The sequence below is a fragment of the Oreochromis aureus genome, linkage group 9 (assembly GCF_013358895.1).
Source record: "Oreochromis aureus strain Israel breed Guangdong linkage group 9, ZZ_aureus, whole genome shotgun sequence".
Taxonomy (NCBI): Eukaryota; Metazoa; Chordata; class Actinopteri; order Cichliformes; family Cichlidae; genus Oreochromis; species Oreochromis aureus.
Window position 1 is genome coordinate 9,940,337 of NC_052950.1, and position 27,733 is coordinate 9,968,069.

General features: G+C 39.5%; 1 protein-coding gene and 1 long non-coding RNA gene across 2 annotated transcripts in view; one reads left to right on the top strand and one right to left on the bottom strand.

Moving 5' to 3' along the window:
* Positions 1-203: 203 nt before the first annotated feature.
* olfm3a (olfactomedin 3a) lies at positions 204-27,037 on the bottom strand. Its single transcript, XM_031759532.2, has 6 exons — positions 26,736-27,037; positions 6,606-6,749; positions 6,050-6,205; positions 5,052-5,271; positions 1,744-1,850; positions 204-1,470 (listed from the first exon to the last, which is right to left on the bottom strand). The coding sequence occupies exons 1-6, from the start codon at positions 26,853-26,855 to the stop codon at positions 793-795; spliced, it is 1,425 nt and encodes a 474-aa protein (XP_031615392.2). The 5' UTR covers positions 26,856-27,037; the 3' UTR covers positions 204-792.
* LOC120441900 overlaps positions 26,705-27,733 on the top strand; it is a 51,462-nt gene continuing 50,433 nt past the window's right edge. The window contains exon 1 of the long non-coding RNA XR_005614363.1: positions 26,705-26,838. This is a non-coding gene — a long non-coding RNA (uncharacterized LOC120441900). The remainder of the gene's footprint in view (positions 26,839-27,733) is intronic.

The window sequence follows — 27,733 nt, forward strand, 5'->3', positions numbered from 1 at the left end:
TTCAGATGAGTGCTCATATGCTAATATGAATTCTGCATGCTTATGATGGACACAAACCAAACAAGGCAGATGGCTTTCACTGTGGGATGCATCGTTTCCTGACTGGAATAAGCCGAATGACTAGACTAGCCCAGGGAGCTGACTGCTTCTTCATCAGGCCGGGGGAGGTATTCATTTTAGCAGACAAAATAATTTGAATGAAATGTATAATAGTTAGTTTTAATGAAAATGCGCAGATATCGTCTCATGGGTTTGGTTTTTATAAAAAATACAAATGTTCTTCCACAGAAACATACATAACAACAATATTTTACAGGGCCATCTTTAAAAGAATGGCAACTACATTTTATAATCATCAATATGTTACTTTCAAGGTTTAAATACTTTTAAATAGACTTTTAATAAGACAAAGAAAGCAAACACTGGAAAGCAAGTAACAATTTTGCAACAAAACACAGTCATGTCATAGCAAATCACTGCGGACAAAATGTTAACATTCATGCAAAAGCGTCTTCTGCTGGCAGACCTGACACTTAGCAAATAAGGCATACTAGTCTGATCAGCAGCAACGGAAATGTATATAAACTGTATAGCATGTTTTTCAGTAAAGCATTAAAGTTATTGGTATCCATGCTCAATTCAGCCAAGAATCCAGAGGCAAAAATTAGAAAAGTTCAAGTAATGTCAAGTAAAGAAACCACAGTCCATTTCAAATAGAAGAAAACACGGTCAATAAGGAGGTCCTTGTATCACAAACGATGGTGCTTTAGTTGTAGTTGAAAAGTATCACACTTAAGAATCATCATCAGTTTTTATGACATGAAAAAGGGTCACATTAAATATTACCTGATGCCCATTATTCCAAGCGTACAGCGCCCTCTCTCTGGCATTGTAGTCGAGCATGGAGATGTGAAAGTACTGGTTGTGGAAAGGAATGTCTATGTATTCATAGGTTGAAGTCTTGGTAGAGTAAGCGTAGTAAACCTTTGCTCCCGACAGGTGAGAATTAGTAATATACAGTGTCCCGCAGATCATGAAAGATTCACCTGCGTTCCTTTTGGAATATTCGGTGGTCCAAGTCTTTAGGACCTGCAAGGTGTCAGGGTCGATCTGAGAGATGACAACATTTCCAGCATTTTGATTGGTTGCGTACACAACCCACATTCCCAGTTCATCAGCCATGACGTCGATGTCAGAGTATCCCCCCCACGTATATGGGTACATGTTGTGGAAGCCGGCAAATTCCAAAGCTCGCTGGGCCAGCACGCTGCCCGTCTCGAAGTTATACTTGACAATGATGTTGCTCTGGTACTTGTTGTAATAAAGTGATCCGTTGTAGACGATGTGATTTGTTCCCTCCCATTTAAAGGGGAGGCTGTAGGTTCGAGAAACCACCCCTGCTACAAAGTCTTCCATCGTCTTGTATTCACGTACAATCTTGCTATTGGTGTAACTGTCCATATACCAAACCTAACAAGAGATGATGAAGAGGACAGATGGTTAGAATCAGCTCTGCTAAACAGCCATCAGCAATACAAAATCAAATCTGAACTATTCTTTATATTATAAAAAAACACATCGTACATCTTTTCAAAATCATCCCCCCAAAAAGAAATAAATAAATTAAAACCCTGAAAATGAAAGCAAGTCTTTTCTTAAATTGCTGTGATATTCTGCCCACATTAACAGCAGAGCACATCGCTGATATTAAATGCATCGCACCCTCACGCTCTCATAACTCACCCTGTTGTTTCTGGTTGATGCGAGAGGATCAGTCATCCATGCCCCAAACCGGGTTCCAGATGTCTTTATTGTAACAGGTCCAGTGATTTTCATTAATTTCCCACACGCTGTTAATAAAGAAATGCAGCGATAAGATGTGCTGTGGTGCTTTTTGTCTCTAACTAGATTTCTGAAGCCAATTTCATGCCTGTTCCACCACAGTGTGCCCTCTGTGCATACTAAGGTAGCAGTGGAAGCAAGACGCTTAATTTAACTTAAAACAGAATTACACAACTGCTGTTTGTAGCTAAAGGAAACTCATCTTATGTCTACTCCACAGTTCTTTAGAGTATCTGAAGATTAAAAATGTACACGTCTCTTTCTATAGGCAGACCTCGTCCACCTGTTATTTTGGTAAGCTATAACAGGCTTGATTTAAGCACAATTAGTAATGGATGGTTGATCTTCAAGTACAGAACAAGTGTCATTAAAATTGCCATCATATTAAGAAATCCATCTTCTGCTTGTTCACTTTGCCCCCCACTCAAAGCATAAGAAGACAGACCCCCTGAAAGTCACCATGTAATTTGAATGTTGCCTACTGTACTAATTAATAGCTTAACTTCCCGGGAGAAACTGTGCTTGTAGATATTAAAGGCACAAACCGCTTCCTTTTTGGCCCATTAGGACGAAATTAGGCATGGCACATTACTCTCACTTCCCTCAGTTAAAGATTTTAGAACATTTAATGTTAAAGGCCAAACATTACAGCAGTCCTTAAAAAAATTCTTTCACCAGCATGAGCTCTAGATGAAACACACTGACAATCACAAGCTTTTTTATTTCTCACAGTTGTTACATCTCAGAGCAACATTTGTCACTCTGAGATGTTACAAGAAATAAGCAAAGAATAGTAAAAGTATCTGAAGTTAGACGTCCAAAAGTATTTTGGATAATTCTAGCTTTGGTCTGAAGTCACAAGGAATTCTGCTGAGTTAAGCAATGTACCTTATTTTAAAGTACTATGTGAAACTGTGCAAGTGTAAAGCCACTGCTCATTTTTTATATATTTTGCTTCCAAAGAGCCAGATGTTTGTGTCATTTTTAAGTGATCTTGAACAATTTAATCCAGATTCTCTTAAAGCCTTCTGGAGGTTTTCTTTGGATATTGGCTGTTTTCTTGGTTTTTTGGGGGGGTTTCTTGGGTTTTTTGCCAAGAAGCTTGCTAGCTTCTTGGCAAAAAATCCAGGTACAACCTGACACAGGACCCTCAAGTTGCATCTGGCAGTTCAGCTGATCCATCTACTATTTGATGAAGCCTCATCACAAATGGTCTCAGTGGAAGAGTGACTGCCTTTCTTAATGAAGGAAAACGCAGGGAAAGGTCTGAAGTATGCCAAGTTACACAAAAACGCAACAGGTCTGATGGAGTGATGAATCCACATTTCTGGTTCAAATTGTTGTCAATATATATGGAGGAGATCAGAAGGTGCTGTTAGGGTTTCTGGGCCGTCGACCTCCGGGCCGGCCCCCTGAACCTTTTCGAGACTGTTATCTGGGCCTCTGTGCCTTTCATGGACTTTTTTGTTTGTTTCATTTTGAGCTGTTCCTGGGCCTCAGTGCTGTTGTTTTGCTCTGTTTTGGACTCTTGTTCTCTGTATTTTGGTTTCTGGCTCCTTGTGTTTAGTTTGTTTCGAACTGATGCAATTATCGATGCAGGCAAGTGATACTGGATTTTGATCCATCTGGAAAACATCTAAATAAAGGCTTCATTTTTCAGCATGACAGTGAGTCTAAAAATGCTGCCAATGCTGTAAAAGCATGCCTGGATAAGAAAACATACAATGCAACTGTGATGGTCCTGACTTTGTTGACTCAGTGTTTTGTATTAATTAACATTATCTTATGTTCTTGTTTGTTCTGGTTATGTATTCTGTTAAGATTTTCCTAGTTCTTTAGTTTTGGTTCTGTGCTTCTTCTCTTTAGTCTAGTCTAGTCATCCCTGCCCATGTGTTCACTCTGTTCTCTGTCAGTATCTTGTCTCTGATTTCTGTCAGTGTTTTACTTTGAAGGTCCGTATCTGATGTCAGTGTATTCAGTTTGCATCCTCCCTGTCTCGTCATGCTTATTAGGTTCAGCTGTGTCTCCCTCCTGTGTACAGTTTCCTCATTTCCCTTTGTGTATATTAGTGTGTGTTCTCCAGCGCTCGTCGTTGGTTCGTCTGCTTATCATGTGTTGTGTTGCCCCTGTGTTTCATGTTTTCTGGCTTGTTTTGTTAGTTATCCCAATTTAGGTTGCTCTGCAACACGTTCTCACTCCCAAAGCGTAACACTTTATGCTAGGTGACAAATCGTCGGTATATTACGCTTTCGGTCACCCAACACGTCCCTATAATACGAGTTCGGAAAAATGAGGAAACATGAGAGGAATGAATCTGCACATGTATGTTTATGTTACTTAAACCGCTTTGGAAAATACTATCTTACATGATTAAGGTGGTGGTTAAGATTAGGGATAAGGTTATGGTTAGGATTACATGGCTGGAACGTGTGTTACCGTGGGAGCGCCATTCTATTCCATTTCATCCACAATCGTAGCATAGGAACACGGAAGGTCACATTTCACACTCTGATGGAAAGCCTCTGGACGTGACAAATCGTTGGTATATTACGCGTCGTGAGTGAGAGCGGGCTGTGCTCTTAGTTCCGTCCTGGACATTCTCTGCTTCTTTTTGCATTTTCACCTTTTGGAATAAAGCTCGCTCGCATCACAGCCTGTGCCTGCATCTTGGGTCCTTCTCATAAACTCCACACGTCTGCCGCCGCAGCCGTGACAGTAACAGTATTAGTCATTAGTCATCACTGCTGGCCTTCGTGACGACTACTTAAAGAAGTTACAATAAAACTTGTCTAAGACAGTTCAGGCTGTGATGAAAAATGAAGGTGGCCATACCAAATAGAACTAGTTACTTTTGTATTCCACATGTTTGAATAAATTGCTGCACATTTTTCCTATTTTCCTAGCAACACACACAGAAATGAGCGATGGCTCTAGACTTAAGCACAGTACTCTATATTTCCCCAGGTGGTTAATTTCTTTAGCAGGATTACTCACAAGTACACCATGATGGTAAAACCTATAACATCAATACTCCTATGGGAACTTGTTACAACATACTAATGCCATGTTTTTGCCACGCACAGTAGTATTATTTTTAGATGAGCACAGTTTTCTCAGTACACATGTGGCTTCTTAATTTAGTTTATTGTGATAACACAAAGAATTCAAACTTTTTGTACTATCAACTAAATGCAGTGCACACTACTCACTCAGCTTGCCCATACAGCTGCGGAGCCGACTGTCTAGTCGCAGGACTCGCTGATAAAGCTCATCGTAGTCATACGCCCCAAGTTCCTCCTGTATGCCTGTCAACACCGCAGACAGGTTTCTGATCTCATCCTTGAACTGAGAGATGAGTGCAGCATCCATCTTATACTGCTCCAGCACAGGGATCAACGGCTTCAGCTCGTCCATCTTGTCCTTAAGCTCCTACAGAAATGATAGCAGGAGAGATGAGAAACAAAGGGGAAGAGGTGGGAGATCGCGGATAAGTGCAAAAGTTAGAAAGAAACGAAATTACTGTTTGTCAGGAAATGTCCATGGTAGAATTTTGTTGTACTATAGTAGAACAGTCAGCCTTACATGAAAGAATAAAGTCATGCTAGCACTGGTATCTCGTAGTATTAAACACAAGAAAATGGACCGATTTCCTATTTGCAATGATAAAATGACATTGGAATTTGTTGGTGGTCAACCAACAGCTTGATTTCTGATTTTGCAGCTGCTTGTTGTGAATGTTTCAACTCATTTGGTGTCAGAGAATTTGCCACACCAGAAATAATCCTACTCCCCTACCAGCTGTCCAGTACAATCCACACAGGGCAGTGACAGCAGTGAAAAAAAATCTAAGATTTTAACCCTTTCTGAATGATTTCTGAAGGGTTTGTGGTAAATATGCTATACATTTTTATTATTATGGTAGTTATTAGACAACTGCACTAAATTAAGCCTCGGACAACAGTGGCTTTCTATTCACAGTGTCAAATAACTCAACTAGTAAACCATTTCAAGACTCAGTATTTCTTGATTTTCTCTTCTTTGAAATATATTAAGTTAAAAAAAGTGTTAGATTGAATTTATGTAAAGACTTGCGCAAGAAAAAAGACAGAGCCAGATTACACTTGAATGGATTCATGGTACAAAATGGCATAAAAACAACTAATGCACATAAATGAAAACAAAACAGAAAGATCCAAAAATAAAACACCTGGAAATTTCTGGCCATGATGGATTTCCTGTCATCCTCAATCTGTCTGAACTTGGTTCTCAGACCCTTCATCTGGTTTTCCATCTTCATGACATATTGGAAATCCCTCTGAGTGCGTAGGTTCAGCACCTCAATGGACTGAGACATGTTCTGTACCTAGAATAAAAGAAGCCACGTTAAAACTGGAACGGGGGTTCCAATGCACAAACTGAGACGCTAGCACAGTCCATGATATGGTTGTAAAGTAAGTATATGACGTCTTCTGTTCTTGCCCTCTTTCCTGCCAGCGCAGCTAATTGAAAGGCACTTTGATGGGTTTCCCTGGTGAGCCTGTGTGTGCCTAAAATTTATAATGGGCTATTGTTGAAAAGAGAAAAAAAAACCTGGAAAGGCCTAGCAGCACCCCACTTTAGTTAAATTTCACAATAAATACCTTGTATCGGGAGATGAAAGGAAAATAAAGCTTGTAGAGACTTGCGTCTTTATTCCTATCCTTTATAAAACAACGTGTGTGTGCAGGTGCGTGCTGCCCAGGGTGGTAAAATAGTGTGTTTACCTTCTCTAGTAGCTGGCGGAGCTGTCTGCTCTTGGCGTCTCTAGAGCACAGGCTTTGTTCTGGTGCCACCACTGTGCAGATGCAGCGCCCATCAGCATCCTGGGCTGAGCTGTACACCTGCCAGCCCTCCTTTGGGCCGATAGTCTGTGAGAACCAACAAATATATGTAGAGTCTAAGGATGGATAATACATTAGATATCCTCTAGTATAGATATGGAATATATATAAACTCACAAGCAAAAGTAGACATTTTCACAACTAATTCTTTACTAAGCTCTGACATCCTTCACTTGTTGTAACTACCTATGTCCAATGCAGTATATGACAGCCATGGTAACAGAAAGAATCTCATTTATGGTCTATTTTATTGGCTGCTTGTCCATTTACTAGCCAGTGAAGCACACGCTAGCTGGTTAAGAACACACACTACAGCTAAAGATCTCATTTTATGGAATTTCTTAAAAATGTCACTTCAAAACTGTAGATGACACGAGAGGAAAAAAATGTAGCTACAGCTGCATGACTCCACCGGCATCCTAGCTGAGTACCCATGTAAAATACTTCCATCAGCCTTCTTAACCACTACAACTACAGTTTGTTGGGGAGCCACACTCTTACAACCAGGACTCTGCTTTGTGCTAAGCACATCTTTGGACTGTGGGGTAGAACTGGGGCATCTGGAGAAAAGTCAGTAAGGCGCTTTTGTTAACTTCTCCACATCCAATCCAACCCAGGTAAAAGCATTTTTCTTATATTGTAGTCTAAGGCTTTAAAGTCAAGGTTATAAGTACATTGTATAAATTAGTGTCACTATTTCAGCATCAAACCAAATTCAAAATATGGTCAAAATCTCTCTTTCTGTTACTGAGTTTATGGTTCTGAATAATGATCATAAATTTGACCTTTGAACTTCTGGATATCACTTTGTAACTTTGTTGTGTTAGACATATATAAAAAAAAAATGTCATGATTGATTTTTTTCAGTTATGGCCAAAACTGTGTTTTCTGAGGTCAAAGTGAAAACGAACCTTGTCCAGTAAAATTTTATAAATTTATCCCTGAATACAAGTGAATGTTTTTATAATGTCTTTATTGTAACAGGTCCAGTGATTTTCATGAATGTGAAGAATGTGAGGTCATAGCAACGTTGACATCCAACAGATACCAATGAAATCTAGCTCCTTCTTACTCGAGGATAAGTCTACATTTTGGAGGGAAATTCTTAAAATTTGATCATTTTAAATTGTGAAAACATTTTTCAAAACCTCTGAGCTTGAGGTCAAGGTCACTGATTTTAGAACTAGCTTGAGAGTTTTATTAGATGGTCTTAATTTCAAACTCCTGCATCGCCTCATTTTTGAGTTCTTCCATTCACAAACGTAGGTGTCCAAAAGTGTAAAAACAAGTAAAAATGTATTAAATAATGCAACAATTTAACCCCGTAAAGCCTGAAATATGAAATCATTGCCAGAAAAATTATATTTTTTTGTAAAAGGAGCATTTATTGAACCATCTGATGAATTTATTTAAAAAATTAATTCAATTTTATTTCCATATATGACTTAATTTGTATTGTATTTGCTAAGCTTTTATAAAAAATGCTTAAAAATATGTTGTGCAATTTATTTCTGTTTTTAAGGGGGAAAAAAATCACACTAATTTACAAGTCTCAAAAACTCACAAATAAAATTGTACGTATCAAATATGATACACTAGGTGGTTAAGGGTTGTTTAGAGTGAGAACATTAAAAAATCCAGTGCTTCTTGGTCATAAATCATTACAGATTGGCCCAGACAGAGAGGTATCATGGTGTTTTTGAGAGGAGAAAAGCTCATTATATTGAGAAATCAGCTAATGTGGGTTGGCGTTGAGATTAGCTATGGATTGCGCTCAGCTGATCTACATGACTTGGCTGACGCTCAGCTTGATTTTTATGAACATTTATAGAAATTTAAGTTTGTAATCAAGTGCAGGTAGTTGTAGAATGAAAGGGAATGAGAGAAAGCCTAAAAATATTAAATGTTACTTTATAATTTTGCAAGAGATAAGATGCATGTGTCCATTGCTTCATCAACTAAAGCTGCAAAAACAGTCTTTTGCACTTTCTGTGATTTTATGGACCAATATCAGTAATCAGATTTGTGGCTTTTCTTTTTATGGGATGTGCAGTTTGTCTGGCCAGTCTGAGCAGGTGTCTCACACCAAAAGCTTGTGTTGGCTACGCTGGTGTGTAGTATTGTAATCCCCTCTGAATTTAATAACAACTGCAAATCAAAACGAAATGCTGTTTAGCTTTGGAATTTATCTTGATACTGGGTTTGGTCATTATTGGTAGCAGTAAGCTAGTAAATAAAACAGTTAAACATTTGTAACTTACATTTAGAGCACACATAGCTACTCTTTTTTGGAAAGGTCAAGAAATGCCTCCATTCTGCAAGGTTCCTATATGCACAGTACAGTATACGGAGTATTGCTCCTGCGCCTGTGCACACGTCAACATCAATGTGTGGAGAAACTTAAACCCTTACTAGCCTGCTGTCATGCTTGCCATGATTGGATAAGGCAATTCAGGGATGTCAATTAACCTGTGTCCAGTGCAATATTTTTCACCACATCTGTCAGAATAGCTTCAAACACATCAATTTGTCAGCAATCACTTCAGTCTGTTCTTGTTTAATCTCTGCGTGGATACATTTTTTGATACTACTCTCAAACTTTTAAGTAACTTTTTTACTGCACTGTTATGTTATCATGTTTAAACTATGGGAATATCTCAGTATAATGCATAATATCTGATCAGAATCAAATACTCTTAATAAAGAAACAGATCTAAATGTCATCTGTAAAACTCTGAAAGCCTTGAACTGTGTGTAACTTGCGTAGCTTCAAGTACCTTTTTTCAATTATTCATAGGACTCAGGGCCATGCACTCTCTAGATGTAGAGATTTAGCTGACTCTCCAGTCAAACAAACAGACAGATGAGCCAGAAGATGCATTTGTAATGATATAAATATTTATGTGCTTGTAAACCTTCTCATTCACTGTAATCTGACATCTGAAGAAAAAAAATGGGAAGAGGAGGGATATGAATAGACAGAAGAGTTGAAGAGGTGGTTATGTAGGTAAACAACAGCTGAAAAAGGGAAAGAAAACAAAACATTGCTGACAAAGAAGTCCTTTGTACAGTAAGCACAAAATGCTGAGATGAGGAATAAACAGGTAGGCATTCAAAATGTACTGAGGGAAAATGAAAGAAAATTGACAAAAAGTTGCAAAAGCAAAAACATTAAAAAACTAGGGCAGTGCAATCCATCTCACTGATGCTTAACTATTGATTGCTAAATATTGATTGATTAAAAGCTGCCTACTAATGCATGACAGCACAGATATAAAGAAGTGTAACTAATTTTTTACAGTAACGTCCAACACGATGTACATATCTAAACCTGGCGAGCTACTGCCGTATCATTAATAAGGGACGATGTTTTTAGCTTGTTCAGCACAGTGACATTGTGTTTTACTTATGCTGCCGTGGAGCCGATGAGGCGAACACTAATTTTCTGATATATTCTGCCTCCAAAACACTAAATACAAGAAGATCTTGCTCCAAGGCTACATGGGGTTTCACAGAGCTGCACACCAAAGCTCACTCATTTATCATCCTTACAAAACAGCATCCACCAGCCGAAAGCTCTGCCCGCTCATCCAGCGAGGTATCGCTCCCTTCACAGGAATCATAGACATGAGCGCAGAATTGCATGAGTGGTCACATACAGTATTTAACACGCACACAAACCCATAGCCTGTTGCCAAAGACACAGTATGAGAACAACTGTTTCCTGCAGTTGTTCTCATACTTGATCTCCCTATGTGCCTTTGCCAAGGTTTGACTCATGGATTTTTGAAAGGATGATTTACAGCAGTCATCAATATTTCTGGAGTGAAGTTGCCAACAGACACTATTTTGTGCCAGCTTTCAATATGTTTACAGTCGAAACCAGCAAGCAAGCCCAGAGTTTGTTATTTCCCCATGATTTATAACAAAACGGAGTAAAAACCTATGAGTCATAGGTTTTTACTATGACACATGCTAACATAGGCACAGACGATTTCGTGACATCACTCCATTTTTAACAAACCTGTTACAACATTTGTTTTTCTATCTGACTAGGATCGGGGATTTTCAATAATATCTGAGCTTTTAAATAATATGTTTCAATATGAAACTGTTTCTATAGCCTCCTACTCTCTGAGTGACCTCACAAATCCAAAGAAAGTACTTACTTAATATATAACAAATCTCGATTCATGTCATTTGAAAGAAAGCCCCTTTTAACATTTTATTATATGAATCAATTGCGTCTACTGACAGATTTAGACTGTTTACTACAGCTTCCTGCTTCCTGGGAGAAATTTCTGCACTAAAAACACAACATGTAGAAGGGTGTTTTAATGCAGAAAAACACGTCATGACATAATATAAGCACCTGACAACATAACACAGTGAAATGAAAGAACAAACCTTTACTGGAGCCATTTAACAACTATGTACCTGTCTCCAAGTCAGATCAGTAATCATCAAAACTCGTAATATTTTAACTTTTATTACAAATGTGTTCACTCAACATAGATGTCAACAATGTTTGCTGGTCTTGATTTACTGACTCAAAGATTACACAACAGCCAAGTAATGAATGATCAGCCCTTTGTTACTTTTATTGCCGCCCACAAAATCAGTCTCACTTCTGGTCCTTTTATTGTTGGACTTGTGTCAGGCTGCCTGAATGAACAGTGAATTTGCCCCTAAACCTTTTATGCCTTAGTGAATTCCAGAGTGACATTTACAGTACTGGATCTGTCATCAGGCCAACAAGCAATAAGCCGATGACAGGAAAAGAATGGAGGCACCCCTCACGTAATATGACATGCAATACTGATGTCATTTCGCCAGCTTCATGTTGATTGTTTTGTCTGTTGTTTTCATGGTTTATTGACTGGTTCACTGTAACTGCTTGTTTATCACTTATATTGCTAATAATATTTATTTTTGCCCAGCGGTCCTGCACAGCTGCATCTTCTGCTGAAAGAAAGCTTGCTGCTCATGCAAAGGGCTGTGCAGTTGCAATGGTTTGATCATTTCAGCACAAAACATCTCACAATCTCATGGAAGAATGGTGGGATTTCTTAAAATGTAATGTAGATAATGAATCTTAGTTATTACTTTAATGATCCCCTGCCTTTTTCATACTGCGGGACTGACATTTGTGAGTTTGGGAAAAACAAGGCTTTCAATAAAGGCTGAACATATGCTGGTCAACAAGCTTCTAATATTCTTTACATTTATAGTAATTGGTTAATGTATACACAGAAAAAGCAGGTCAGTGTCATCTCCCTAAAATACCTCAGTACAATACACTGTGCTTTACAAAAGCTCAACGCGACCACCAAATTGCAAACAGTGATGATATAAACTAATCATGGTTAATAAATCTCAGTTTACTCGTCAGTGCTTAGTGAACCAATGTGTGTCCATTATATACAGAACAGTGAGTGAGTAAACAAGGAGATGATTCAACACAAACCTCCAGTCACAGCTCACATTAGTGCACAGATTTTCTTCTACACCGCATGGGAAGGAGAAAAAAAGTAATTGCCTGTTTGTTGCCTTGCACCACCAGAATCAAGTGTGTATGTTGAAATGCGTAATTGTATTGTCCTTTCACGGTCCAAGGGCTTTGCTGTTTTATTTTTAATTTGGATTCTTGGTTAATACACTGTATGCGAGTTTTGGGTTTCTGTTTGGTTCTCAGTTGTGGATTTAGTGTTTCGAATAGTTTTTGAATTTTGATTCTTGCTTTAGTTTGTCATTCTAATGATGAGTTTTGATTTTAGTGATTTTGAGTCTTAGTTCTTGTGAAATTATTGAGTTCTGATGTTTGTTTGGCTTCTTGTTGTCATTCGAGCCTTGTGAGCATCTCCCTATCTGCATTTCCTCGGTCTCGTTCATCTGTTTGTGTCTTCTGTGCGACACTGTCTGTTATCACTCTTAGGTTAGCCTCTGGTGTCAATTATCTTTTGTTTATTTCCTGCTTGATTTTGAAGGTTACGTTAGACTGGTTTTACGTGCTTCTCTTCTGTTTTGTCTTTATAACATGTTCCCCATTCATTTTTGGCCTTTGTGACTTGAGTACTAGTTTAATTCTCCCTGTTTTCCTTTAATATTATAATTTAATATTTAGTATTCTCTTGCATTTTGCTTTTGGATACCCTTTAAGGTTAAATGATTGCAAATAATTATTACATATCTTCAATGGTCCTTATAGACTTCCCCAGCCCTTTAAAAAGAAACAGATCCCTGGGGCTTATTCTTTTCCTGGCCACTAAAGTAAAAAGCTAGCCAAATACATTGGTCCTCATATAGTATCGTGCTTTTCTATCTTACAAAAAGAACTTTATACAACATACTTCATTGTCCCCCATTTATGTAAGCAGTTTTTTCAATGCCCAAGTACTTGCTTCCTAACATTCATACCCTGATACACATAACGGAGAGCAGTAGGAGTTCAGTATTGTGCAAGGATCTAGGATGCAGACTGGAGCAGCCAGGGATTGAACCATCAACCTGTCAAATAGTGAATGAGCTGCTCTACCTCCTGAGCAGCAGCCATGGAGAGGAACTGATGCTTTGGACTTGACCGGCAAGGCTAATCTTCACCAAAAGATTAGTGGGGTCAGCATCCAGAGGTAGACTGTCAGAGCTAGACTCACCTTAGCACCGGCTTAAACCAGTTTCTGCATGGCCTGCCAAGGAAGAACACCCCTTGGAATCAGAAATTCTCTTTAAATAGAGAGCCGGTCCACACTTATCCCTAACCTAACCCCCTAACCTTAACCCCTGTATATAGGTAACTGACAGATCCACACACCTCCATGTTTGACTTTATTGATTGCACTCCCCACCTCTGTCTATTCTCAATTTAGCCTTCAGTGTAGACAGTCCTGTCTTGGACTTGTAGTCTTTTCTGCATTGCCTGTGAATGTGTCTGTCTTGCTCCCTTTGTGCTGTAAATATATCAAGTCATGGATGAGCAAGTGCCATATGGAAAAGTGGGACTGTTGTGGTTGGACCAGTAAACTTAAAAAGAGATAAAATAATACTGAGCAAAACTGATTCCATCTTAACACAGTTCATCTTGAGTCTAGTTTGTATAACCATGAATAGTGTAATCATGAGTACTTTATAACTATACCATGAAAAGATGCCATACATTCTGCCAGCTTCACACCTAACTGAACCTCCACCTTGGCCTCATTTACCTTTAATTGTTTCCTCATTATCCTTTTAATTCGAAAGATTTGGGAGAGTTAGCTAGAGTCATTAGATTTCAATCACTTCCATTTATGATTGCACTTCTGTTCAGTCCTGATCTGGTCTCTGCTGTACTGTTTTTTCCCTCTTGCACTTTTCTTTTGCATTTGAAAATATTTTCTCCTTTTCTGTGAGTTATGATCAGTTTATCCGGAAAAATTTGAACATTGAATTCTGGACTTTTTTTTTTATTTTGCAAGCATTTCTATAAAGCCACAGCAGGTATAACTTGATAGAGGATACTGTAGCTCTTTTTTAAGTGCACCCTTGTGTGCAAAACTAGCTGGGCTCTAGCAGAGGAATGATTTTGTTCAGTGCTGAGTAGATCTGTATTAGCCACTGCCAAGATTCTCAGCAAGTCTATATGCCATAGTTGACTGTCTGCACTAAACGAACCCCCCTTCCCCCTGCTGTGTATCGCTTTGGTCTCTTGATATAATTTCTTTAGCCATTTTCATGATGGCTTATTCCATTTGCTACGCTGTAGCGGTATGAGTCTGTGAGGAACCCCTCAGAGGAATAAACCAAGTGAGATGCTGGGGCTGAAAAAATTAAAAGCTTGTCAGTGACAGCAGCAGAAATCAATGCGTTATAAATACAGCTTAGATTAATAGCAAGGTAACTGACTCCCTCAACAGTATCAGTCAGAGCTGCGGAGAAGCCACAAATACTCTAATTCTGATAAGCTGTCATCACTTGTTTGTCACAGTAGTGTAAAATATGGAGTTATGACTATATGAGGTCCATTCTCAGATGGTAATGTCTCAAGTGGCACTTCCATCTCTACAGTATGAAGTCTTGACAGAAGAAGGTGACAGACTGGAAATGGCTTCACTGTCACTCACCATAACTTTACTAGTTGTCACTACAGCTCGTCTTTGTCCATTATGTTGTCGAACATTTGAATTCAGTGAAGTCACGCCGAACATACATGTTTGAAAAGTTTCCCATATTCTTTGCATTTCCTGTCTTTAAAGTCAGATTAAAGCTGGCATTGTGTGACATTAAAAGACCCGTTAATATGTATAGAAACAAATCTAGCTGGCAGTGATGCCGGCAAAGCTAAATCTCATATCACAATAATGCTGCCGTTCTGCCTGCCACAAGACAGAGACCTAAACAGATGCTATCTCTCCAGTCATCTATCAACCTGTCCAAACAAAAAGCCACCAGGGTATTGGAGGCAAGTGGAGTGGAATGCGCATGTCGGTGCTGTAACTGATGATCATACGGCTTAAATGACTTAACATTTTAACTCTAATGGCAGGGGAAGATGAACTTGCATGTGCAGCCGGCTCTGTAAGCAGTCTGATGCAGACATCCAAGACAGCGCTGAGAAACGGTGACGCCCCTAAACACAGGAGAAACGGCAGCAATAATCCTGACACCAAAAAAAAGGTTTCAGAAAGATAGTGACAAAGAGATGCTGCATACTGTGGAGTAAAAAAGGGAGGAAAAGAAGACGCAGCAAAAGCAAAAGCCATCTTTTCTCTCAGATGTGACTATAGTGAAAGGCATGCGGGGAGATTAATTTCCTAGAGGCGTGCTACCTCCTTGCCTTTTCTGACCCCAGCGAAGAGAAGATTGAATAGATAATTTTGCAGGCGCTCTGCACATTCTGCCCTAGACAGTCTCTGAATGAACCACGGCATTATCTTGTTCACACCTCTGTGTTTCTTCTCCGGGGGGGTGTTTCAATGAGTCTTCTGACTGAACAAGACAACATGTCAGTCATAGGCACCACGGAGGATGATAATGAAACAGTCATCAAACATTAGCAGTGAAGTAAGGCCAGTGGACAGCTCCAGGCCACTGTGAATGGCACATGCATACACAAGCAGAGTACTAAGGAGATCTCCCATGTAAAATGATTTTGTGGTACGCTGAGAAAAGCATGTGGATGCTGGGAGCCAAAACTAGAATCTTTGTTCTTTTGGTTTTTGTCAGGAGCATCCAGATTCAACTGATTCATAAGAGCTAAATCTATGGAGCCTTTTTGAAACGCCACTCACATCTGAAGCATTACTTTTACCCGAGGTCCTGAGACTGGATTATTTTAAAGTTAATGTGTAGTAAATCTTGTAAAGCAGTCTGCCACAAAACAATCTCCCTTTAATTGATGTCCAAATCAAATCTGTGTCATTAGCAATTACATGTCTTGGCAGCTTCTAAGGGTAAAAATGAGAGCATGCTCATTAGTATTACATAAGAAGGTTGAATCTTTGAAAAAGGACATTGCTGCCATATTAATGTCACAGAATCTGTAGATGGTCACATTTTACGAATTCTTGCTCTTTAGTACCCTTTGAATTCTCGCCTCCTAATTATCCTCTACGGTGGTGTCAGTAGGATGGGTAGGATGCTGAAGCTACAACACAGATTCTTCTAGTACAAATTTAGACCTGGGTGCTGTGCAGCCCCTGGGCCACATCTGGTCTTCTGATTCTCCATAACCAGTCAGCGTGTAGTCAGGAAAATTAGGATTAAAATGTAAATAAGTATACAACAAGCAGTTTGTCCCATTGCAGTTTTGTGGGAAATCCCATCACAATACAATTATGTTGCTTTTATTTGGAAGGTGAGAGCTCGCTATACAGTGCTTTAGAAAGTTATAAGATTTCAAATCTTTTAGAAATATGTTTAAAACTTAAAATTTCACTGAACTATGTTTTCATACCAACATTTGAGCAGCCACACTGGATTCCTGTAAAAAGTCAGAAATTAATCAAGTTTAATATTGAACCACTAAACCAAATGATTCTGATCAGGAATGCAAACAAATAACTGTAATTTTTCATTTTTATTAAAACATTAACATCATTTACTATTTTTTCTGCTTTTTTTGTAAAACACACCACCAAACAAAAATGTCACAAAAAGCATATTGATAAATTTTTCCACGGGCACCAGGCATAGCGGAATTGGCTCGGTTTGTCCCCAGTGTACCTTTTTTGCTTTCTTCTGACTACTACTCATGCTAGGGCCTTCATCTGGGTCAGAATTTTCTTCAGGACTCAGGTCATGCTGACTAATTTTTCCTCTCAAATATTCATCTATTGCTATTATGTATTTTCTCACTCACAGGATGACAATTCTTCTTTTTCTTCTGTTTTACTGGCAGTTGGCAACCCATTTAATTAGAGCAGGTAGTTGTACTGCCCTCTAGTGGTAGAGAATGCAATTGTTCTCCCGCTACCCACGCCGGTCGCTTAGAGTACTAACCGGGTGGAACCAGCAGTAGCGGTTTTAGATACGGGCGACACGGGCGGTTGCCCGGGGCGGCATCGTGGTGGGGGCGGCATCACGGGCATCGGCAAAAAAAAAAAAAAAAATTGCTCGTACTCATGCTGCCCCGACATCAGCCAGCGCATACTGGGGATGGCATAGGCACCGATCGGTTTTCTATCGCCCATTTGCTGGGCGTCAGGGCGCCCTCCGTTTGCGAGGTGCGCCTGCTGCTTGCGGCACAGGGAGGAGAGGGCGGAGCGGCGGGGGATTCTCTGGCTGGCTGGAGCAGCATCTAATAACCAACTCGCAAAATAAAACAAAATAAAAACAAACCAACAAACACGAAAACACCAGACATTATGATACAGACTTATAATTTGCACCGATGTTTTTTCGAAATTCTATACACGAAAAGTGAGCGCGAGAGCCCTCGGTGCGCCTGCGCGCTGCTGAAGTCAAAGTAAACTTTGTCATCTCCGCTACAGACAGTCCAGTATATAGAGAGACGAGACGACGAGGCTCCAGTTACAGCAGCGCAAGTAAACAAACAATAAATATCAGAAGAGAAAGAAAATAAATACACACTTTAGGACGAGGGGTAAAGGGATCAATAACAATTTAAAATTTACAGTTTGATGATTTAAAGTCTCACACACAACCTGTTGAAAGGGGAGGGGCCGGCTGCTTCCAAATAGAGCACATTTCATTCATAATGTTGTAAATCCAAGCCCATTATGTTGTCATGATTTGAATCCTGGGTTGTGTGAAATCCCAGAAATACACCCTAGACAAAGTGAATCTGTGAACTAAGGTGTAGGTCTGTTAGGTTATGTTGTGGTGATCCTCGGGTTGGGGGATTTGTGTTCATACTGGAGTGCAAAATTAAAACCAATGGAAGATGGAGAAGAAAAGTTCAAAGCCATCAGGTGCTTAGTTTAGAAAAAAGAGAAAAGAAGAGGAGGAGAAACGAGCAAAAGATGCAGGTAAGCAGATGTGTCATTGGATAATGGCAGGTCATCCTGAAACAATCAAAATCAGAATACTTTGGCATGCAGAGAAATCTCAACAAAGAAGCTCACAGAGAGATTGAGCTTGCTGTTCAACCCCAAGCTGGTAGAGAGAACTCTTTATTAAAATACTTCCCTATACCACACTGTGCTTCAGAGGGTCAATAACTACAAGCCTGAACTCACTCATGGTACTACATTCTTTCATCAACAATAACTGTCATTGAAATTATACTGCAGCATAAACACAACATTCAAGGTAACAGTTAAAAGTAACGTAAACATAAACAATAAAACAAGAACATCTAAACAGCTGCACATGTCCCAAGGCATGATGGGAGAAAACTAGCTGCTCCCCCAACACGCCACAATACTTTATTAATCCCATAAGGAAATAATGTGGGTTACAGTTGCTCCAAGAAGAAATGGTAAAAATAGTAACAGTAACAGACTAAACTCCAAACAATACATTATAATATTAATTAGTCATTGTCAATTGTTGATTTGTTCTGTTCTCATTGTATGACACATTATAGCCGTTTGCATACTATGCATACTCTCTCTCTCCTTATGTGTGTGTACAACAGTTTTATGTTAATGTACAATCCTTAATATGTTTTTTTGTTTGTGTGTGTGTGTGTGTGTGGGGGGCGCCAGAGGGAGTGTTCGCCCAGGGCGCCAAACAGGCTAGGACCGCCACTGGGAACCAGACAATCTTCAATGGCACACCTGATCATTTGAGAAACACTGGTCTAAGTACTCACTCAAAGAAGCAAGAGGTAACCCTGTGTGACTGTGTTTTTAAGGACTTTACAATCTGGATCTCCATTACAAGACTAAAGACAGAGAAGCAGAATAAGTTGACCAATAATGTAGAGCAAAAATCTGAATCTTTGCTAGCAAAACTGTAAAAGCAGCAAGCACTATTTTTTTTTTTTTTTTTTTTTTTTTTTACCAAGCTTTGCACTTCAGGAATGTAGCAGTCAATTTATCAAAGAGTATTTGGTGGACTCTGATGTGCTAATAGCAAAAAAAGAAAAGAAGAATTTCTAAAGTGTTTGCCTCTCCAGGCAAAGCGTAACAAGGTGGTCCGAGGAGCTTTAGCTGAAAACGTTGTCTTTTTCTTCTTGTCTCTGGATGAAAGCTGTGATGTAGTGTCCATTACACAACCCAGTTACTCATCTTCGTACATAGGATAATAAAACATTTGAGATTAGGAAGAGCTAGCAGCAGTGTGATCAATGAAAGAGAATAGGACAGGGAGTAATTTGTTCAACTACATGGATGGACAGGCTTGGGCTGAAATGGGACAAACTAGGTTTACAATAGAAGATAAAAGGACTGAAATGAATTTAAATTTGTATTGTTTAATTCTATATTAACCTTTTCAATCCCAAAAAAGATTGAATTTTACTCAATAACAAAGGAAAAGGAACTGAAAAACAGCAGATGAAGTAATTAAACTACAACAATAATAGCAATAACACAGTGGATAAAGCTAAAAGTCTTCTAAATTTTGAACATTTTGCTTATTTCATATTTTTATTTGCTTATTGTTAAATCTACTCTTACCAGTAACTGTTTATAAAAAGATATAATTAATATTGAGCAGAACTGAGTTCAGTTTATTGATGCAGCTCATCATAACACTCCCAGTTTCTCATGTGACCCCTTGGGAAGAGAAATGTCCGCCTCTGGTCCAAATCCTGATGTAAAAGCAAGAGAGCACAAAGTCTAAAAACTGCCTTCTACTCACGAAAACCATCATATTAGTATGTTCAGTGCATTTCAGGCAGTTCTTTGAAGTTGTGTTGCAATTTATTTGCTCTAACTACTTTTCTTAAACTGAACTCCAACATTTCTACTTCAGTTAATGAGTTCCTTAAAATGTCTCTTAACAACTTTTTGGGAATATGCTTATACTAGTTGGTTCCAATAAAGCAGAATATATAGATATGGACAGTACTGCAAGTGTATAGCAGTATGTAGCTTGGTAAATACTTTTTAAACTCTTTAAGGTTGTCTGAGGCTACTGCCAATGAAGGAATTGGTAAGATTCTCTCTTCTGAAAGCTGGGCGTGTGTGCTGAAGAGTGGAAGAAGAAAGAAATGCCTGTTCTATGATTGTGAAGAAAAAAAACCTATACCTGATGGTTAAACTTCAGACTTTGGACTTGTACTGATCTATATTATACACAATTAATTCTAATGACTCTTTGCTTAACCTGAACCCTAAACAATCTTTGTCCTATTATAGCTTAACCTGTTAAACTGTATTTTGTCACATGTTAAAAATGAGTACACTGGACTGTACTAAGATCAGTCATTGATATTGAAGAGTTTCTGGAATTATATTATAAGAGCAAGCATGTAACACTGATTGTGTGCCTGTCTGCTGTAATGCGCTCTACAACATCTGTTATCGGTTACATACACAACATTGGTTGCAGACTGAAACAAACATGTTGAATCAGGCTTGGATTTTTAACTTCATCTGGTAAAATACAGAGAGACCGCCTCCCATAAAATCATTCCCACCTCCGCTGAAGCCACCAAAGCTGTTGGCAAGGTTATCTACAAGCTGAATGTTAACTGACCGGTATGAATTCCCATGTATCCTTTTCCAAAGGGTCTGTCATCAACCACACTATCTGGAAAAGCCCGCTAAGTACAGCAACATTAAGAAAGCTGGTGAGGCTGCTGCTGAGGAACCCATGAAAGGAATCCTCTGATACACAGAAGACCAGGTGGCATCTACAGGCTTCAACGGTGACCCTCACTTCTCCATCTTTGATGCTGGAGCTGGAACTGCACTCAAACAACCACAGCAACTACAGAAACCTGCTGTGTGACCCATTCGTGCACAAGGAGTCAACTCCTGAGTCATCATTCTGGATTCTAGATGTTACAGCATCTGCACCAAGAGCAAACTCATATAGAATGGGGAAATACCTTTTAAAGGATTGTTATCTTTTCTGTTCAGTACTAAAGAATGTACAGATTCATTGTTGTAATGTTACTGATCTTGCGGCTCTTTTGCACTTTGAATAAAATATCCAAATTTGTGGGCTGTAAGGCAGTGGTTTACATATTTACCTAAAAAGCAAAAGGTCCCCAGTTGGATTCCAACATTAGCACCTGTTCAAGTTCAAGTTCCAAAAATATAAAGAACAATTTCACGGCACATTTATTCCTCCTGCTCCAGTGCCTATGTACTGGGCAAAACGCTTGTGAACAAGTGTATTAAATAAACACTGACAGTAAAGCACATGAGTGGCTTTATAATGATGCACATTTGAGGTCCATGAAAGTTTCAGCTGTGTTCTAGCAGGCAACAGTAGTATGAAAACAAATATTAAGCCAAGTAAAGCCCTGACTCAAAAGCTAGTAGAACCCTGTTAAATGTGACAGCAAAAACCAAAAATGATTGTTGTGACTGTTTTTTTTACAACATTGCTTGAGTGCTTGAGTCTGGCTTCCTCCCACAGTCCGAAGACATGCAATTAGTGGGGTTAGGTTAATTGATCAATCTAAATTGCCCATAGGTGTGAATGCGGAAGTGAATGTGAGTGCGAATGGTTGTCTGTCTTTGTGTGTTAGCCCTGCGACAGACTGGCGACCTGTCCAGGGTGTACCCTGCCTCTCGCCCTATGACAGCTGGGATAGGCTCCAGCTCCCCCCGCGACCCTGAAAAGGATAAGCGGAAGCGAATGGATGCATGAATGAATGCTTGAGTTCATTGAGGTTTAAGGGCTTTTGTTTATACGTAGCTCTCTCAAGGTCCCACCATAGCATTTCAGTTTTGTTGAGGTCTGGACTTTGACTGGGTCATTGCAGCACTTTGATTCTTCTCTTTTTCAGCCATGCTGTTGGAGATTTGCTGCTGTGCTTGGAATCATTCTCTTCCTCCAACACCCACTCTAGATCACGCCTTAACTGTCAAACAGATGGCCTCACATTTGACTCTAGCATTGGTATTCTGCTATACAGAGGAGTTCATGGCTTAGTCACCGACTGCAATATGCCCAGATTCTCATCAAATCCTTACCCCTGCACCATGGTGCTTGACAGCTGGTATGAGGTGGTGCACATTAAAACATCTCCACTTTGCTCTTGTCTGCCCAAGGATGTTGTTCCAAATGTCTTTTGAAATATCTTGTGGTTTGCTCAGAGGCAACTTTTCAAACCTAAGCCATGCTGCCATGTTCTTTTTGGAGACATGTCTACCTCTACCAAGAACAGTCCTATTATTGGCCCATTTTAAAAAGACATCTGGTAAACACTGCATATAATATCTGCCTGGAAATTTTTACCCTATATTGCAAGAATGGTAGGCTTAGTAAGTCAGAGAAAAGGTTTAGCAAACGATCAGCTGGTGTGCACAATAATCGTTGTTAAAAAAAGAAATTCATGCATTCTGATGCATGTTTACTTTGACTCTAATGACTATTTAAATTATTGATATCAGTCTAAAAACTTAACTCTGCTCCAGTTTGTCAGCGCCTAAATCTGCTATTACTAAGAAATCAGGAATTATTGTCTTTATCTGGCTCTCAATACCTGTGAAAGTATAATATACATTTTTCCAGGCCAAAAATGTCTTCCACTCCTCTCATGTTCAGCCTTTCAGCTCTTATCCAGTAATATGCAGCTGATATACAGACCGCTTGGGCTGTAATTATAGTAATCAAAAGGGGAACAGGGAGAGGGCTGTAACTATGCCCCTGGTAGTTTCAACATCATGTTTCAACTCCTGTAATTATGCTTAGACTTATTATTAACTAAGCTGCAGTCACTCAGAGGAGGGGAAAATACTAAAAGTAAAATAAAACAAGGAAATGTCACTTCAAAGAGTTATAGTCATCACCTATATGAAAAAAAGATGGAAACTTTAAGCGATTCATAATTGCCCACATAACTGCGATCTCTTTGTAAAGTATCTTTTTTTGAGTGAATGTGATGGCTAGTCGCCAGAAAAGGGAGAAGCAACGGTGCAAAAGTAAAAACTTCTTCAGAGCTTGTTTGTGGGTGTCTATTGCTGTCTGTACTTGGACACCGTGCTGCTAAACAAAAGGATGAATTCAACCGCTACAAACACAAGGTCAACTGAATTCTTCCGTCAGCCTGCCACATACTTCTCAACAGACAGGTAAAAAACTATAAATTTTTTAAAAAGCTGACAGAAAAGTCATTACAACCTCTGAGAGGCTCAAAAGGGCTAACATCTCTTAGTCCAAAAAATGCCTCATATTTATCCTGCTGTTTGCACAAACTGTCCCCATCCATCATTGGTGGACTTGCTTTCTTTATTTCCAGTCCATGAACCCTGACAACCTCCTTCCTGCTTCCATCATGAAACAAGCAGCATCAGACTAATGACTGCGTGCCGACTTGTGGCTAACAGTTTGCTTGGTTTATGTTGACACGTAGTTAGAAGATGTCATTTTTAATTTAGCTTTTGGTGGAAATAGTTATGTGAAATGTAAAACCTCCATTGTTTAACGACTGTGTGGATAGGTGTGGGCCTATGGCACATCTCATCTTTTAATATGGCATCTGTGCTCAACAAATTTCCTTGAGTGTATCATCCATATAAATGCTAATCCAAGCTGAAAAACTGATTTCAAACAAGCAAGAGACAACATCAGTTCCTGACAGATAGCCCCCTTCAGCCCCGCAAAACAATAGCTACATAAATGCCTTTCTGTGTTTAAGATGATTAATGATCAGTGGGATGTTGGATCAGTCAGAGTATGCTCTCCCATGCACCCATGATCATTTTTCATTTCATATTTTTCATATGTGATCAAAACCTGATTATGTGACCTGAAACATTTCAGCAAAAACTGAGGCTGAAAACAGCACCTCTGTAAACTGACAAACCTGGCATTTATATTAATAAAAGGGACTATGTGGACTGTGTGCGTGTGTGTGTGAGTTCTTGTGAGTTGTGTACTCTTGCATGCCACCTACTCACAATGGCTACCGGAGAGGGCAAGTGCCTACACAAAGCTCCATCCCACTGGTGTTGTAACAAAATCCCCAGAAAAATTCAGATTATTCACACCAGTTATGTTTTGTGCAGTCATGCATATCATTTGTCATTTATATACAAAGAGGAATTAATTATTCTAAGGAAACTGGCAGGGATTTGCTGTTTTTGTCTCACCAAGAAAAACCTTTCCACAGGAAACAGCATTGCTCCTTTTGTCGCAAAAGACATGTCAGTCAATGATTACTTTAAGCCTCACTGTGAAAAAAAGCCTATCCTGTTAAGCACTCGCTAAAACATGTTAACACGTAACACCTTACATAAAAGCACTGTGTGATTATTTTTAGACAAAATTGCTGCTATTAGCTTGGACTATGAGGAAAGATATGGGTGTTGAATTTGAAGTGGGCAGTTGAATTTTTGGCATCAGGACTGACGTCAGACTCTTCAAGTCAATTACGTCTCTCGCTCTTCTTCAATCGATACGTCCTCTGGGTCCAGACTATCACGTGTAATCATAAAACACAAATCCCAGTCATCATTTTGATCATAATGAGAGTAACACTGTGCTGTTAGCAGCCACTGTGTAATTACCCGGCTGGCACAGACCATAAGGGAAAGCTACACTATGCAAATATTTCATTTTCTCACAAAAGCTCTTTAGGGATCCATTGTCTACACTGCAGAGGTAATATCTGCCAAACCAGATTGTGCCACTCCACAACAAAGGAAAATTCGTACCATTAGCCTTAGTTCTAGCCTCTTTGTCCAAGGTCTGGTTTGTAAAAGGTTATTTTCAAGTTGCCAAACTGAACATGTGAGGGGTAATGAAGGCAGAATGAACAAATAAACTTAAATGCTAAGAAATAACAGCTGCCACCACTTACTAAACTGAAGAAAGCATTATGTATAAGGTCTGAAAGCTTGTGAGTGACAGCTTAATAATTTCCAGCTTAGTGTAATACCATAAAAGGTTTCCCTTTCCAGATAATTTTTAAACACTGAAGCTGAAAGGCCTTTGGGGCCATGCAAGCAATTTGCATGCAGCCCTTGATCAAGCACTATATCTCACATTCCTCAATGGCAACGGTGTATTCATCGATTTAATCACAAAGAGATAAAAGATAGAGAGCGAACTGAATGATAGTCAGAGGAAACCACAACTACCTTTGCAGAAAAAATGTCTAAAATATAGAGAGAATACCAACGAGCAGATTTACAGAGTTCACTAGTGTTGCAGTAATGAAAACATATGCAGTATATAGCAGGGATGGGCTAATCAACTGATTAACTTATAAAGTATACAGATAAATCTGGAATCATGAAATCATATGAAGGAGAAAAAGGAGGCAGTATTTTGAGGACCTAAATGCAGGAGACATTGTCATCTTGATAACCTAAAGAATGAACTCATTAAAAAAAAACTGCCACCTATTCATTTTCTGTCTGTGCACTAATTGATTAATCACCTAATTGTTCCAAGACTAGTAAAGGATCAAGGAACTCACCCCTATGAATAAAGCATAGAGTGTTCTTATTGCGCTTTTGGAAACTGCATACAAATGTTGGATGAAGTCGATTTTCTGGTTTTCCAGTTGGGAAGAGCCACAGTTTCAGCACCACAGAGTGGACAGCTCCACAGAAAACCTTGAGCCCGATAAACTGAGCTTCAGACTTGAATTTCTGAGCAAAAAACTGCACTTGAAATTCTACTTTCCTCCAATTTTCTGAAGGTTAAACGCAAAGACAAACCAACAAATCCTGAAAGAAACAGCGTCACTGACAAAAGAGCGAGACGCTCCTTTGTGGAGGATTTTGCTGCTGAAGTATTCGCCATATAGGGCACGAATGGTGGCTTAGGGCTGAAGCTTCAGCATCTATTAGACAGGAAACAGCCCATAGCTTACGGTGAAATGCTGTGCACCTTCTCTCACAACTGCATTACAACCTGTTCAGCTTTCAAACGAAATGACATCCACAAGTGGCCAAGATGGGTGACGAACCAAAATGTATTATTCATAAAAGAATGATTTCCTTTTATTTTCATAAAGAAACTGAACAAATTAACTACGTGGCCGTTTCCTGGCTTATCTGGAAGACAGATCCAGGTGAATTAAAATAAAAAGAATACACGATGTATTTGGTAATTAGTCATACGCATTTTCTACTAACTAGCACTGTATTTAGAAAAAAAGCGGGACGGCTTCAGTTTACATTTTTATAGAATGGCTGCAGGCATTATAATCATTCAAAGTTTTCATGGAAATAAGGGCAGCTATGCGCACCAAACCTAAACCGACGTGCTGTACTTCCTGTACATTCGTGAAGCTCATTAAATCCCGTTAAATCACTGCGACTTTAGAGTGAAGTTGGGCATACCTCCGTAGAACAAACTGTGGCATCTATCAGTGCGAGGGTTACTGTGGAGAAACTACAGGTTGTGCATCCTCACCCCTTAGCAGCAGCAGCAGCAGTGCGCGGAGAACGACATCCTCGCTCTGTAACGGAACAAGTGTCAGAAAATCAAACTCACCATAGAGGGATACAATCCGAAGATGGTGAGGGAAAGGACCGGGTACAGGACGCTCAACAGGACCCGCATGCTGACGGGCTCCGGGCAGCCACTTTTCTCCAAGGTACAGTCCTTTAACATGGGGCTCTTGTCCTCTTGTTCACCTCACCGTGTTTTTCTTTCTTTTCTTTTTTTTATTGCTGTGGAACCGCAGAGAGAGCGCTCCGACCGCGGCACTGCAACCACGCGTTCACCGACATCACACACACATCTCCCCAGCGCTCCGACTGAGGGCAGTGCCGAGGAAAAAAAAAGTTTTGAGACGGGGGAAATATTCAAATATTTCAGTTCCAGCAAGCTGCAGGGGAGGCGCTCCAACCGTGTGACTGCACTTCTATCTATCTGCCTGTGCTGAATGCCTCGTGAAAAGCGACCACATTTTTCATTTACACAACCTTCACGCAGATAATGTCTTAAATGGCTAATGAGGCCATTGTGGGACAGGGGGTTTCAGGTGTGAGACAGCACTTTCAGGGATAACATCATTATCCAAATGCTGAAGAGGTACTGGTTTATCAGTTTAGTAATGATAGGGGAATAATTGTTCAGCAGGAAATATATATGGAAATGCAGTTGTGGTGCACAGCGCACTTGTTGAAAGGACAAACGCGAAATTAAATAAAAATAAAAAGCTGAGGAAAGCAGTGCAGATATACGACTGAACTGATGAGAGAGAGAGAAGCTTTAACAGTAAATGGAGAAATCTGTCCATGTTGAATATCTAAATATTTCAGGTACAGTGCACTGTATCTGTACACATGTGATTCAGCTAGAGATCTGTGGATATAGTGGATGGAGGATTAATGAGTGAAAAAGAAAGTTTTTACTTCACTCTGTGAAGTCCTGTGAGAATCTAAGTACATCCCATGCTTTAGAATCACTCATAGCAACAACAGCTTTAAGTAATCATTGTCTATATCATCATTGTGGGGGAATTTTGGTCCACTCTTCTTTACAAC

Bases quoted from the DNA above. Each gene is read 5' to 3' on its own strand.
- olfm3a (XM_031759532.2), bottom strand. From the start codon at position 26,855: ATGTTAAAGGACTGTACCTTGGAGAAAAGTGGCTGCCCGGAGCCCGTC. The intron at 5,272-6,049 runs GTGTTTTATTTT...TCATTTCTGTAG, and splicing joins TCATGGCCAGAAATTTCCAG to GAGCTTAAGGACAAGATGGA. The intron at 1,471-1,743 runs GTGAGTTATGAG...ATCTCTTGTTAG, and splicing joins CATCAACCAGAAACAACAGG to GTTTGGTATATGGACAGTTA.